Source organism: Dermochelys coriacea, chromosome 2 (assembly GCF_009764565.3).
Source record: "Dermochelys coriacea isolate rDerCor1 chromosome 2, rDerCor1.pri.v4, whole genome shotgun sequence".
NCBI lineage: Eukaryota > Metazoa > Chordata > Testudines > Dermochelyidae > Dermochelys > Dermochelys coriacea.
In genome coordinates, this window is record NC_050069.1 from 148,073,135 (window position 1) to 148,087,255 (window position 14,121).

Here is a 14,121-nt window from a genome sequence, read left to right on the forward strand (position 1 = left end):
AAATAAGATTGCTGTTGAGAAGTCTTTTCCATTAATTAAATATCAGAGGCAAAGTCCAAAGTGCACAGATTTAAGAATTTAACTGTTAATATTTACAACATAATTGTCTAAACATCTCTTCCAAAATTTGATTCTCATTAGCTATAGAATTGCTCTACCTCATGTTATATAGAAATGGAAATTTGTGGCTTGAACAGTTTGATTTGAATGCTTCCCAGATTATTAGGAATTGAAGGTTGTGCAATACTGTAATTAACTAAAAATTAACACAGTTAACAAATTAATTTTGCCTAGATTTGCACTAGTGTTTTGGCTCTGTCCTCAGATTTATCATATTTTGCCCATTATTTGAAAAACAGGTATCTCTGCTAGTACTTAATGATTTAGACAAGAATTTTTACATCAGTTGTAAAGCCATTACCTTTTAGCACACCACTTTTCAATGTGTAATCTATATGCTAATTAGGCACTTGCATTTGTAAATTACAGCTACTATAATACATTTCAGAAGACATCTGTTCAACTGGGTAATTTTTTGTTTACCTTAAACTAAAAGCTAATTCATTTGTCTATTTCCTGTTGACACAGTATTGTTTTATCAGATGTCAGTGTTGCTATATTTTGTGAAAGGGATATAATCAACAGGGATATGGCAAATCCTCTTTATGTACAGCATATAAATTGAAAAGCCAAAATAAAAATAAACAAAAATTGTCCAATATAATACCAACTCTACAGTTATCTTCCAATGTGTTATTCTAGCCCTGCAGGGATATGGAATATGGTTTAAAAAAAAAAGAAAAAAAAAAGATTTTGTCAAACCATTCATGGTCTCCTCATGCATTTTCAGAATCTAAAAATTAAAGCTGTGCAAACCAATGTGGAGGTGTGTGTGTGTGTGTGTGTGTATAATGTGAATTAATAGGAATTTTGTATGCACATGGTTTTCATCAACAGTATCTAGTTCTCACTGTACTTGCAAACTGACTTTGTCACTGTTAGAGAAGTCTAGACAATAAATCATATATGTAATCTTGTCTATGAAAATAATCATAAACATACCATTTATTTTTCTCTTAAATTCAGGGAAAGCATTCAAAAAGAGTCACTGTATGCACCCATGAACAGAGATCACCGCAGAATCATCCATGAGTTAGCTCAAATTTATGGCATGAAAGTGTGAGCTATGACAATGAACCAAAGCGTAATGTTGTTATCACTGCAGTGAAGTATGTTATATTAATCTTTTTTATTTTAGTTTGCAAAGTAATTAACATCCATTCTAGTAGATACGAATATTGTGTTTTCTATATTTTGTTCTGAGTTTACTTTATTTACAACTTGCAAAATACATCCTTTATACTTTGTAAATTCTATAGAAGCAGCTTTTAAATGGCTGGGGTGGAGGGGATGCATAATCTCACATGATTGCATTTCCATCAGTTTGGGGGTATTTCTTCTGATTTCACCTCAGTCTCCCATTTTTAAGTATGACAAGACTATCCAATTATAGTTCCTTTGACTCCCAGCTGTGTTTTTGCTGTAGTTCTTACTTCTGGTTACAAGAGGTTGCTGCTCTCACTACTGCTGAGTAACCCACAGGCATGAACTCCTGCTTCTGATGATGATCACTTCCTCTCTTGCCTGCTTCCCCACTGTCTGTTTTACCTTTTCAAGAGAAGGGGAAGAGTCATCAGCTAGATGCAGGGAGGAATGGGAGGAACTTTTAATGGGGGCAAAAAGAAGGGAAGTCTTAAGGTGAAAAGTGAGGGGGGAGCAACACCTGAGAGATCAGAGAAAAACAAAAGAGAGATGCCTCATAAAGATGCCAGAGAAGGGATCAGGCCAACTCTGGAAGTGAATAGCCAAGTCATAAAAGTTTCTAGTGCAGGGGAAACCAAGCCCTGTTTATGGGAAACGGTTGGTTTTGGTTTTGGTTTTGGTTTTTTTTTTTTTTTTTTTTTTTTTGTGGATGAGTTACCTACATAGATTTAGGGAAGCATCTGTATTTTAGGATATTTATCAAATGCTCTACCTTTAGGGTTTGCTCATTGCTGGCTTTACAAGGATTTTTGCTGCTCATGTGCTTTGCATTGTTACATCATTTGAACAAATAATCAGTTTCTGATTCAAAATCATAATGCTATATATGGGGGGTAGAGACTGTATATTATAGTGGGCTTTGGTCTACCAGGAGAGCCTGAAAATTTATATTTAAAAAAAGAAAACCTAAAGTTCACAAGAATTCACAATCTTACTTGGAGAATTGATTGAAATATCAATGTTGATTTTTTTTTTAAAGCATGGATTTAGTGGTAAAATGCATATTCTTGCTTGTCTGAGAGCATGAAATTTCAGTACAATAGAATTCTCAGGCATTTGCAAAAAAAAAAAAAAAAAGTAAGAGAATATGAAGTAGGTGACCCTGAGTTCAGAACTCTTGTGATTGATAACCAGTGTGCGCGTACACACAAACACACTTAACAGTAAGAAAAATTTTCCTTATCCCTATTGTCAACAGATTTCGGAACCATTTCCAATTTTTCTACTATGCCAGATGGACCATTTTGAAATGAATCTGAAGTCACATTTAAGAGAAGGATTTGATGTGATTAAGAAGAATATTTTGATTATGTTTTCATGCACAACAAATCCACGAATGTGGATGATTGATTCTGCTCTCTCCGTATGAGTGTGGGAAAAAAATGTCTCATGCTCAGTTTCCTGCCTCTGTCTCTCCAGAAGCAGTTCTCTGTATGTTTCTCCTGTGAACTCCGAGGGAAGGCCACAGACCTTTACAGTTTTGTGACAGTTGAAGTTTTTCCTCACCTCGTCCCCCAGTACCTCCAGACCTCAGAGAGGAGAAATTGATTGTAGTCAGCATTGCTGTCTGCTGCAAGCCTGTGACTGTCACCTCTGACAGCATGGCTCTACAGCCATTCTTCACCCCAACCTGGAGTCACAGTGACCAGTGGAGAAAGAAGCACTTCTTAGATCATAAGTGAACAGGCTATTAAAGAAAACACTCTTGAGGGTATCCACATAGTGACAGAGTTGAGTTTTGCAGCTTGACAATGGTCACTTGAGACTATGGATCAACAGTCAATGGAGTGAGCTACTTTAGGGGCTGTGGGGCATCTGGCCAGACACTCGCCAAAGACAGTCCACCTGCCCCTGTGAACCTGCTGTGCCTTTGGATGTCCAAACTCTGCCTACATTAATGGTCACCCCAATCCAAGCTTCTCCTCTGTAACCCTCATCACATTACATTACAAAAGGCAGTCTAGAACTGCTTGTCCATATCTCTTTCTCTGTTTAAGTATCTAATATATTTAGATGCAACCTGTTTTTCCTGTGTTCCAACATAGTTAGGAGACTCCTCTTGTTATGCTCCTGGATGCAGACATTATTTTCAGGTTTGGCCTACTTCAAGCAACATTTGAATGGGCTTTTTGGGACAGATCTTTTGGACACAGTTGTCAGTGAAACTGCAGATCAGAGTGAGTTGCACATGCTTCAGGAAAGATGGGAAAATGCTTCTACATTAGACATAAGATAGACAGCAAAGGTAATTCTCATAGCTTCTTATTGGCCTTGCAGACCTAGCTCTAGGAGATGTCTGTATGTCCTCCCTGACAACTACCCACAAATAAGCTCTGCTGATACAAAGTCAGGATCCAGGCAGGCTTCAGATTACCTTTTGGAATTTGAATGGATGAAGCTCTGACTTAGATACCTTGATCAACTAGTAGATGTTAAATTTCAATCCAGGAAGTCTATATCTACATTTTTATAGCAACAACTGGAAAAATCTTCAGACACCACTGTTCTCAATTTAATGTTAGGTCAATTTCAGCTTCCTGTTTTATGACTTTAATAAAGGGCTCAGCCATACCACTTCATAGGTTCAGTTAGAGCTTTTTTGGGTACCCACAGATACTCAGCAGCACCTCGTATTTCATGATTCATCAAGACAGTAATGAAGTTTCTTTGTTCTGTTGAACTTTCTATTGTTAGCAGGATACTTAACTTAGCTCTGGAATAATTGATGGAGCAGCCCTTTTGAATCTGGCATCTACATCCTTGTATTTTGTTTCTCTATAGTTGCCTTTCTAATCACAACCACTTCTGTTAGGATGACTAGTGAATGTCTATTGAAAATTCCTTTTTTCTCCAGAGTTGATATTCTCCACCAACCCAGACTTTGTATTTAAGTAACTTCTTCTGTCTTATCTCAATCAATACAGCACTTTTTACATTTTGTTTTTTATTAAACCTACTCATCCTCATGAATCAGATGCCATCATCTGACTGTTTGCAGATCAATCAAATCCTAATTAAATCAGGATTAATTATTGCTTTATAATGTGAAAAATCACAGATCTGAACTCTTTAAAAACAAAATTGTCAATGGATCTTGGCAGCTTTATCAGAAGCATATAAGTAAGCCAAAAAAACCTCCTGAAAACCTCAGCACATTCAGTGAAGTCTGCATTCGCATTTTAGGCAAAAAGAAAGTTTCTGATGAGTAAGTCTGTAGATGGACCACTTGGAAATCTCTGTTTCTTCACCAGACATGACTACAAAGTGTATGTTGCATTTTTATCAGATACTGCTTTTGGTCTATAGGTACCATCCACTATTTTTTTTTCTCCTGTCTCAGCTTTGCTGTCCCTCCCTTTTTTCTGATCATATTGCTTGCTGCTTTCCAATCGTCCTCCAGTGCAGTATATATGAGAATAGACAGCTTACTCATACTTCTCACAACAGGAAATTCACTCGTCTGGATTTTTCCCACTCTTGTATATATATGTGTGATAGGTTTGGTCACACAGACCCCCTTGAGGTTGTCACCGGATGTGCTGGAATTACCTCTGAGCCCATTTTCCGTGCCTGCCTGGGACTTCAGAACCCTGCCTTGTTGAGCCAGACACACTAGCCTGCTGCAATACAGACCCAGGTCTGGTGCACACCTCCAAAGCTGCAGGCTTTAACCAAAAACTGCTCAGCAGGTCACCTATCTACAGTACCCAGACACCCAGTTCCCAATGGAATCCAAACCCCAAATAAATCGGTTTTACTCTGTATAAAGCTTATACGGGGTCAATTCATAAATTGTCCACCCTCTATAACACTGATAGAGAGAGATGCACAGCTGTTTGCGCCCCCAGGTGTTAATCACTTGCTCTGGGTTTACTAATAAACAAACATGATTTTATTAAGATAAAAGTAGGATTTTAAGTGGTTTCAAGTAATAACAGACAGAACAAAGTAAGTCACCAAGCAAAATAAAGCGAACACATGCAAGTCTAAGCCTAATACATTAAGAAACTGATTACAGGTAAAATCTCACCTCAGAGATGTTCCACTAAGGCTTCTTACACAGACTAGACTCCTTCCTAGTCTGGGCCCAGTCCTTTCCCCAGTACAGTCTTTGTTAGTTCCAGCAAACATCTTGGGTAGAAAGCAGGGGTGTTCTCATGATTGGTAGCCCCTTTGTCTGTTCCACCCCCTTTTATAACTTTGGCACAAGGCGGGAATCTTTGTCTCTCTGGGTCACCACCCCTCCTCCTAAATGGAAAAGCACCAGGTTTAAAATGGATTCCAGTATCAGGTGACATGTTCACATGTCCTGTGAGACCCCAGCCTCCTTTCTTCCTGGGCTGGCTCCCAGGTATATAGGAAGGCTTGCAAGTAAACAGACCCATTTACAACCAATTGTCCTAGTCAATGGGAGCCATCAAGATTCTAAACCAGCATCAATGGCCCACACTTTGCAAAATTACAATAGGACCTCAGAATTATACTTTATATTTTTAGCTTCAGATACAAAAATGATACATGCATACAAATAGGATGAACACACTCAATAGATTGAACTGTGTATGATACCGTACAAGAGACCTTTTACTAAGGCATATTCCAGTTACATCATATTCATACTTAAAAGCATATTTCCATAAAACATATAGAGTGCAACGTCACAACATGTTTGTAGTTTTAGGGTTTACATGTTGTAAGTTTGGACTTTGATGCACTTTACAGGCTCACACAAAGGGAGCAGTTCAAGCACCAAGAATATTATGCAGGAAACTGTCTATTGGCTTTTATTAGCCTAGTCAACCCCAAGCCCGAGACTAGTGGATATCTTCTTACGTTAAGACATATTTATAATAAGAAAATAGACTATTTCCTGTCTCCATTGTTCAGTTTAAATGGTGTGTGTGTGGTGTTGTGTGTGGGGATTGTTTTAGGCAAGAAGAAAAACATTAAATCAGAATGCTGGGCTGCGTTGAGTCACAGTGTGTTAGAAGCTTTTCTAACACCTCAGTATTGGATTTGCTGTGAGATAACACACTGGATCTTCAAGTCTCAAACTGTCATTTACACTAGATTTAAATCTTAATTTTTGTCTTGATTTTTTTAATATAGTGTATGATTTTTCTATTTAAACATGTAGACAATAACATCACAAATAATAATTGTTACCGTTCTCATCCTCTAGAGGGAAATCCATTTGTCCAAGTAATACCCTAACATCTGTGCTACAGAGGGAAATGCAGACAAGGCCTCCACCACCTATTCCTCACTATAGACAAACAGATAAGTAAGAACTATTTAGTTATTTAAATGTTTTTGTTAAGTTAATTTTTAATAAAGTGACAGTATGGGCCAGAGCCCTCACAATTTTGTCTGGGCATCTCAGTTTTGAATTGCCATACTCATGCTATTTTAATTCTGGGCATCTCTTAAACAGATTGCTAAATGTGACAAATTATGATAAAATGTATTATAATTCTAGGACATTCATTAGAGACTACATATGCCACTCTGGTTTTTAATCAAGTGCAGTAGTAAACATTACATGAGTGTTTTTGTTGTGTTTACACTATGTGGCATATTGTTATTACTTTTGTGCAATAAACAATTTTTGAAATCTTGTATATATTGATGCATTCTGAACATCAAAGATTCTCTGGGGGGGGAACTAGAAATCAAAGGGATTGCTCACTAAACATGTCTGCCCACATTATTGCAGCAGTTTTTTTTTAAATAGACAAATAGAATGTATGGGAGCAGTAGAAAGGGATAGAAGATCTCTTATACAAAAATGTAATTACATGAATCTTGTGTCCAAGTTGGTTGCCTCATCAAAAGAAAGGTATAGAGTAAATGGCAGAAAAATGCATCAAAGCAGTGAAAAATTTGAGCTATTTACCTAGTTACAATTCACAAAATTGCAGAAACTGTGTCTATTTAACATGGAAAAGAGTTATTCAGAATTAAAATTTAACTGAATGGACCCTTCTCTCTACCTTTCTGATAATGAGCACAGGGGGTCACTGACTGAAATAAAATGGGAATAAATTTAGTGCCAGCAAAAAAAAATACTGCTCTTACGCTATATAGTCAATCCGTGTAATTTATTGTTGCAAGAGATAAACACGCATTCTGTAGCTAGACTTTTAAAAGACTGGATACTTTTATAAATATTTCTAACTATTCTTTGCAAACTGAGATATGGGTAATTAGTTCATGGCATATAATGGTTGTCTGTGGGGGTCACTAAATATTGTTTCCTCTATCGTGGCCAAAGAGGGCAAAAGTGGGGACTTCACATTCCTTGGGTACTGACTGCTGCTGGGCAAGATACCAGACTCTTTCGCTGTATGGTCTTATCTAACATATCAGTTCCTGTGTTCATAAGATACAATAGCCTTGAGTTTGCATAGGCTTTTAACATTCTGGGCTTCACAACCATGAGTTATATTTGTTCAATTTTGGTTCTCAAAATGTTTTGCTGAATCTGGATTTAAGGTGCTTACACTCTTCACACATTCCACTGAATGCATCCGATGAAGTGAGCTGTAGCTCACAAAAGCTTATGCTCAAATAAATTTGTTAGTCTCTAAGGTGCCAAAAGTACTCCTTTTCTTTTTGTGAATACAGACTAACACGGCTGCTACTCTGAAACCACTCTTAAAAGGATATTGGGAAACCACAGGCTTTTCATGCAGGCAATGTCTTCTCTAGATTTTTGACAGTATCTAGCAGAATAGGGGCCTAATTCTGCTTGATGCTTTCAGGAACTGCCAGAATACAAATTAATAACAATAATAAGCTGTTCATTCCTTGAGAAGATCCAGTTCATCAGAGTGTAAACTAACGGATTCAAGATTAAAACCCAGCCTAAACCACCAGCAGGCATGCCTAAAACAAGGCTCTTAAATCAATGCTTAGGAGCATATGTAAAAGTAACCTGATTTTCAGTGGTGCTTAGCTCCTGCATCTCCCATTTACTTCAGTGGGATTCATTGGAAATTAGCACCTCCTGAAAAAACCAGCCTGCTTATATTTAGGAGCTTAATTTTAGGTGGCCAGGTTTGAAATTCTTCGCCTCTGGATTAGAATTATTTGTAATTAACATTCATTTAATATTGAAACATTGAAATTGTATTGGGAAACAAGTTTTTGAAAGCCCTCATGTTGCTGTCTTCAGATATATGCAATGGTATTGTAGCCATATTGGTCCCAGGATATTAGAGCAGGGGTGGGCAAACTTTTTGCTCCAAGTGCTGCATCGGGGTTGCAAACTTGGTATGGAAGGCTAGGTAGGGAAGGCTGTGCCTCCCCAAACAGCCTGGCCCCCACCCCCGATCTGCCCCCTCCTACTTCCTGCCCCCTGACTGCCCCTTTCAGAACTCCCCACCTATCCAACCCTCCCTGCTCCTGTCTCCTGACCCCGCCCCAAACCTCCACCCTATCCAATCACCCCCTGTCCCCTGACTGCCCTCGGGACCTCTGCCCCTTATCCAACCCCCCTCCTCCCACCCCCTTACCTTGCTGTTCACAGCGGCAGGAAAAGCCTGGAAGTGGGCGGGCGCAAGCTATGCTGCCCGCGGGGCAGCATGGCTGCAGGGAAGGGGGACAGTGGGGGAGGGGCTGGGGGCGAGCTTCTCTGGCCGGGAGCTCAGGGGCCAGGCAGGACGGTCCCACGGGTAGTAGTTTGCCCACCTCTGTATTAGAGAGACAAGGTGGGCAAGGAATATCTTTTATTGGACCATCTTCTGTTGGTGACAAGCTCAAAGCTTGTCTCTCTCCAACAGAACTTGGTCCAATAAAAGATACTACCTCACATACCTTGACTGTCTTCCACTGACAGTTAAATAGCATATTTGAATAATTATCTATACTACATAGTCAATAATTTCACTAATTTGTATCCTTTGTTTTTATATGTAGCTGAAACTTGACCTGCAACTATCCCTCACTTCAGAGATAGTCTTTTGCTTTTTTTGCATATATTTGTGAAAAGGACAATATTCAGAACATTGGCTCATCTGTAACAAAGTTTTCACTTGTAAAATAAATTACCTAGATATCATTCTGTGTAGATAAATTGCTTGTGGTATTCTACCTTAATATTGGAATGGCTGAATTGTAATATTAGTATTTATGAAAAGCACAGTTAATAAGATATTTGTTCAGCGGGCACTGAAATGTACATTAGAGTGAATACATAAGATTTATTTGATTTCTGTAAAACTTTGTAACAGCTTTCTAATGTCTGGTGCTTATTGATCATGCTGGTCCAATGGCATAATACACCATGAGATGTTATGGTGTTTTTATATCAGTTTGTTAGTTTGGGAAAGTCAGTGTGTACTCCTTTCTTATGCAACTGTATCTTTCATTTAACTGAGAGTTGTGTTCCTGTAATATTTATGGTTTTAATTTCAGAAATAATGGAAACAGTGGCTTGAAGGAAAACATTAAAAGCGGAGCCAGTGATTGACTACTTTGATGTCCAAGACTGAAATGATCAATCTTAAAATATTATTTAGAAAAAGGGAGGTGAAGATACGATCTATTCATGCAAGATGCTTTGTGGCTAATTAAATGATTAACTATTCAATATATTCAAAGTTTAAAATAGTAAAAAAGGCATGGGTGAGTTAAGTGTATGAGCAAAATAGCATTGTCTAGAAATTAACTAAAATTTGAGCTCTGAATATTGCAAGATAAGCTCTTAAAAGCCAAATTCTGACTTCAGATGGATGTGCACAGCTCTCATTGAATGCACTGAGAACTGCATGCATTTATCTAAAGCCAGAATATGGCTTATCATTTATTATATCAATGAAACTGATATTTTAAATTTTACTGCATATATTCAGCTGATCTGCATATTTTACATAAGTTGCAGGTGCAAGTATTTTTCACCTCAGGCTGGTAGATTTTTCTTCTCTGTTTGGAATCAGAGTATCTTTAATGATGTGAACCTGCCTATCCATAATCTGTAGCTGAAAAAACTGGTAATTAAACTGATTCTATTGGGGTAGTGATGATAATGGCAAACATTCCAAAGATTTATACTGAGGGATCCAACCATACTGTTAAAAAAATAACAAGTAAATCACAGATCGCTATCGTATAATCCTAATGGATATATTTTTCAAAGAGTTTTCATGTGATTTAATCATTCAATTTATACTGCAATATATCAAATTTGGGAGTGAAGTATCTGAGATATTCCCACATGGAATAAAACTAAAAATTTAGCTCAATTCTACAATGTGTTACATATTCCCCAGTGCTTAGGCACACTGCATCTCATGGTTCACTAGCATTTGAGGATTTTCTCATTTGGTATTTTCCAGTTCTTGTTCTTGAGGTGGAGGAGGAAAAATGCCGTTTGTTTGTTTGTGGGTTTTTATTAAGCAAAGAATAATGGTTAGTTTTCTTTGTGTTTTATTTAGTTTGTATATTTAAACCAAATAGAGGGATTAAAGTAAAAATGAAAAATATTTAATTCAAACTCTTGAACAGTCAGAACCCCACGTATGGCTTTGATGTTCATAGAGATTGAATCATATGTCTAGGATTAAACTGCTGACTTCACTAGTTTAATCTTTCCTCAGTACCAAGTGAGCAGTAGGTTTGTGCTAGGCTTGTGTTGGAATATGGGTTGAATTTGCAGCAATTCTTGAAACTCATAAAGTCTGGTATGTTAATCCCTCTCAATTAAAACAGCCTTTTAATGATAACATACACTTTAAATATATTCTACTTTACACTATTCAGTTGCCAACACAGTCGCCTAGATTTCAGATTGTTTTTCACATTAATGGTGTCCTCATGAGGAAGGAGAGTTGAGGACCTTTATGGGGAAGATGCTAGGGACCAGCTAAAGATTTGGTATAAATTGTTATAGCTCCATTGACTTCACTTGAGCTACAACAATTTACCAAGTTGAGGATCTGGCCCCTTATGCTAATAAGCTCCTTACTCTTCACACTATGCTCTGTCTGTCTTACCCCTCCTGACTGTACACAGGCCTAGAAATTATTTCTTTGTGCAGCTCTTTGTGCTCAGGGGCAGCTTCTGTTTGCATGTCCCAGAGAGCTTGTGGAACTTTTGAGGGCCATTAGCCACAGAGGCTCATTTTGGGGTGGATATGTATCATAACACATTGATTCAGACAATTGTAATATTCTACATTGTCAAATGTTATGGTTTTTATGGCTTTCTGTCAATGCATGTGTATAAAATTATTTCATTTAGGAAATGACAACACAATGTAATATGTTTCTAATTAAATGTTTGAGATGCATTTTCTCCACTTAAAAGAAACACTGTTAAGGACTATTGATCTTTTCTGTGTGTGTGAGTCTTCATACAATAAGTTTCGCATACAGTGAAAATAATTTTCTTTACCTTTTTCCTTTCATTTGGTGAACAGAAATCAACTTTTTTTAATGACTGAATCTTAAAAACTAGCTGTTATGGTTTGGCATGACAGTGCACAAAATTCTTAAGCAAGTTGAGCCCTAGTCTTGCAAGGTGCTTAACGTTTTCAGTTTCTGCTGACTTCAGTGGGTGAATAGGTTGCTCAGCATCTTTCTAGAAGTGTGATCTTGCAGACACTTACACAACTAAATAGGCCTTAACATGTGAGAAAGAGTCTCATTTATTTCAGTGTCACTGCATGACTGAATGAGGGGTTGCAGGATGGCCCATAGTTTCACCCTACATTAATTTGCTTTAACACAGGACTTCATTTAAAATAGCTAAAACATCACCTACATACTTGTTTGAAATTTGCATGAGGTTTTCATAGCAGAATGTCTAGTTCGTGCACTTTAATTGGTACTTTTTAACAAATTATGATTTGCAACTTAAATGTGAGGCTGATGAGAAGCAGTCTAGAAGATGTTCAGGTTCTGAATAGATCTTTTAATACTTCCAGCTTTTAGTCAGAAGAATCAGGGAATATTCAGTTTGCAAAATAAGGCCAATAAATATGTGAATTCATATATACGGATTAATCATAATGCTCCTTATGAAATGTCTAACAAAATTTTGTTCAGTTGTGAATATTCACATATGTCTAAGCCTATACAACAGCTTTTTAAAAATCACTGACACACAAATGTTTGTTCAAAATTTCTTATTGTAATAGTTCCATTAAAAAAATCATTCATGCACTTCCCTGGGGAAGCAATACCAAAACAAGTTTTTTCCAAAGTATAATTTTCCAGCTTTAAAAATCAATTCAGCTAGATTTAATTGTGGTGTTCTCCCTTCTCTTCTGGTTTGCTTTGGATCATTTTACTGCATATGTGTGCCTAATGGGAATGCTTTTCTAATGTACCATTTTGTATTTCTTCTTATTCTGAGTTGGCTCTTAGTCTATTTATCTAAGAGAAAAAACAGTGAAGTCAGTGGCATTGACTTCAGTGGAGCCAGTATTCCAACCTTGGTCTGCAATTACATTGAAGAGGTCTCAGAACAATACTGTATTTTGTAAATTTTTCTGTATTGAGTACATTACAATAAACAGATTGTCTTTGAAGTAAACTGTGAGGAAGGGCAAATTGGTTACAATACATATAACTTTACCAATTGCTTTTAAATTATTGTATGTAAAATACAGGTAACATTTTGGCATTGGGACTGTGTAACTGTTCAATAGTTTAATGTGTTAAGAAGTGCTCTGATTATTCAGTGCTTAATGTACATTAATGTGTGCATAATCGAAAATCCTTGCTGTGTAATTTAGCTATGGAGACCACTGTTTTGTGGCAGTTTTACAATATGTGCCTCATGATGAAGTAAGCAAAAGAACATTGCTCTAAAACACTCTTTTCATAAGTTATTTGGTGACAGCTATATATCTATATTACTTGATTCTTTTCAAGTATAGTGGTGTAATAGGCAACTTACTGTATAAAGCTGTAATAAAATTAAGTTCTAATTGCTATGCTTTGTAGTTGTTTGAAAACTGTTAGGTAGGTGTACATATGTTGGGAGGGTCTTAAAATGCCATAGGAAGGAAAATATTTGAATGGAACATCTCGGGGGAAGGGGGTCCTTCACCTCAAATTCTAAAATATCAGGTGCAGTTTTCTTCCTCCATGTCAACATTTTTAAACAAACACTTTTTGGGGGGAGCTCCATACCAAAAGGGGAGGAGAGAGAGGGGACTATCTGCTATCTATGTAGCATTTACGAATAGTTTTTTGCTAACTCAAGATTTTATCACAAGTCTCACAGTATATGATGCTTTTTTGAGTGATGACCCCTGTATTGTATTCCACTGTGGTTTATGCATGCACACCATGTGCCCAGAGTCGGCAAATTTGAATGTCATGACCATTGGTCCACACGTGTGCCCTGGCTCCTCTCGTGCCTCCAACCCAGAGGATAAGGGGAGGCCAACCAACTCACTGTCCAGTTCCTTCTCACTGCCGCATGGTCTGGGTTGGAACCTCCAGTGTCTGTAGCCCCAGCCGGCTGCCCTGACCCCTGCAGCCTCTCACAGACACCCCAGCACTCTGCCATGATCTCTGCACCCTTCACACACCCCAGCGTGGGGTGTCCAGTGGAGGGCAACAAAAATGATTAGGGGACTGGAACACATGACTTATGAGGAGAGGCTGAGGGAACTGGGATTGTTTAGTCTGCGGAAGAGAAGAATGAGGGGGGATTTGATAGCTGCTTTCAGCTACCTGATAGGGGGTTCCAGAGAGGATGGATCTAGACTGTTCTCAGTGGTAGCAAATGACAGAACAGGGAGCAATGGTCTCAAATTGCAGTGGGGGAGGTTTAGGTTGGATA

The 14,121-nt window shown here is 37.8% G+C and overlaps 1 protein-coding gene across 5 annotated transcripts in view; it reads left to right on the forward strand.

Moving 5' to 3' along the window:
* NFX1 (nuclear transcription factor, X-box binding 1) overlaps nucleotides 1-13,260 on the forward strand; it is a 226,272-nt gene extending 213,012 nt beyond the window's left edge. For all 5 annotated transcript variants that reach the window (XM_043508487.1, XM_043508490.1, XM_038392949.2 and 2 more), the window contains 3 exons: nucleotides 1,087-1,229; nucleotides 6,506-6,607; nucleotides 9,742-13,260. In XM_043508487.1, coding sequence (XP_043364422.1) covers nucleotides 1,087-1,152 — 66 coding nt within the window. In that variant the 3' untranslated portion in view covers nucleotides 1,153-1,229; nucleotides 6,506-6,607; nucleotides 9,742-13,260. The remainder of the gene's footprint in view (nucleotides 1-1,086; nucleotides 1,230-6,505; nucleotides 6,608-9,741) is intronic.
* The last annotated feature ends 861 nt before the right edge of the window (nucleotides 13,261-14,121 follow it).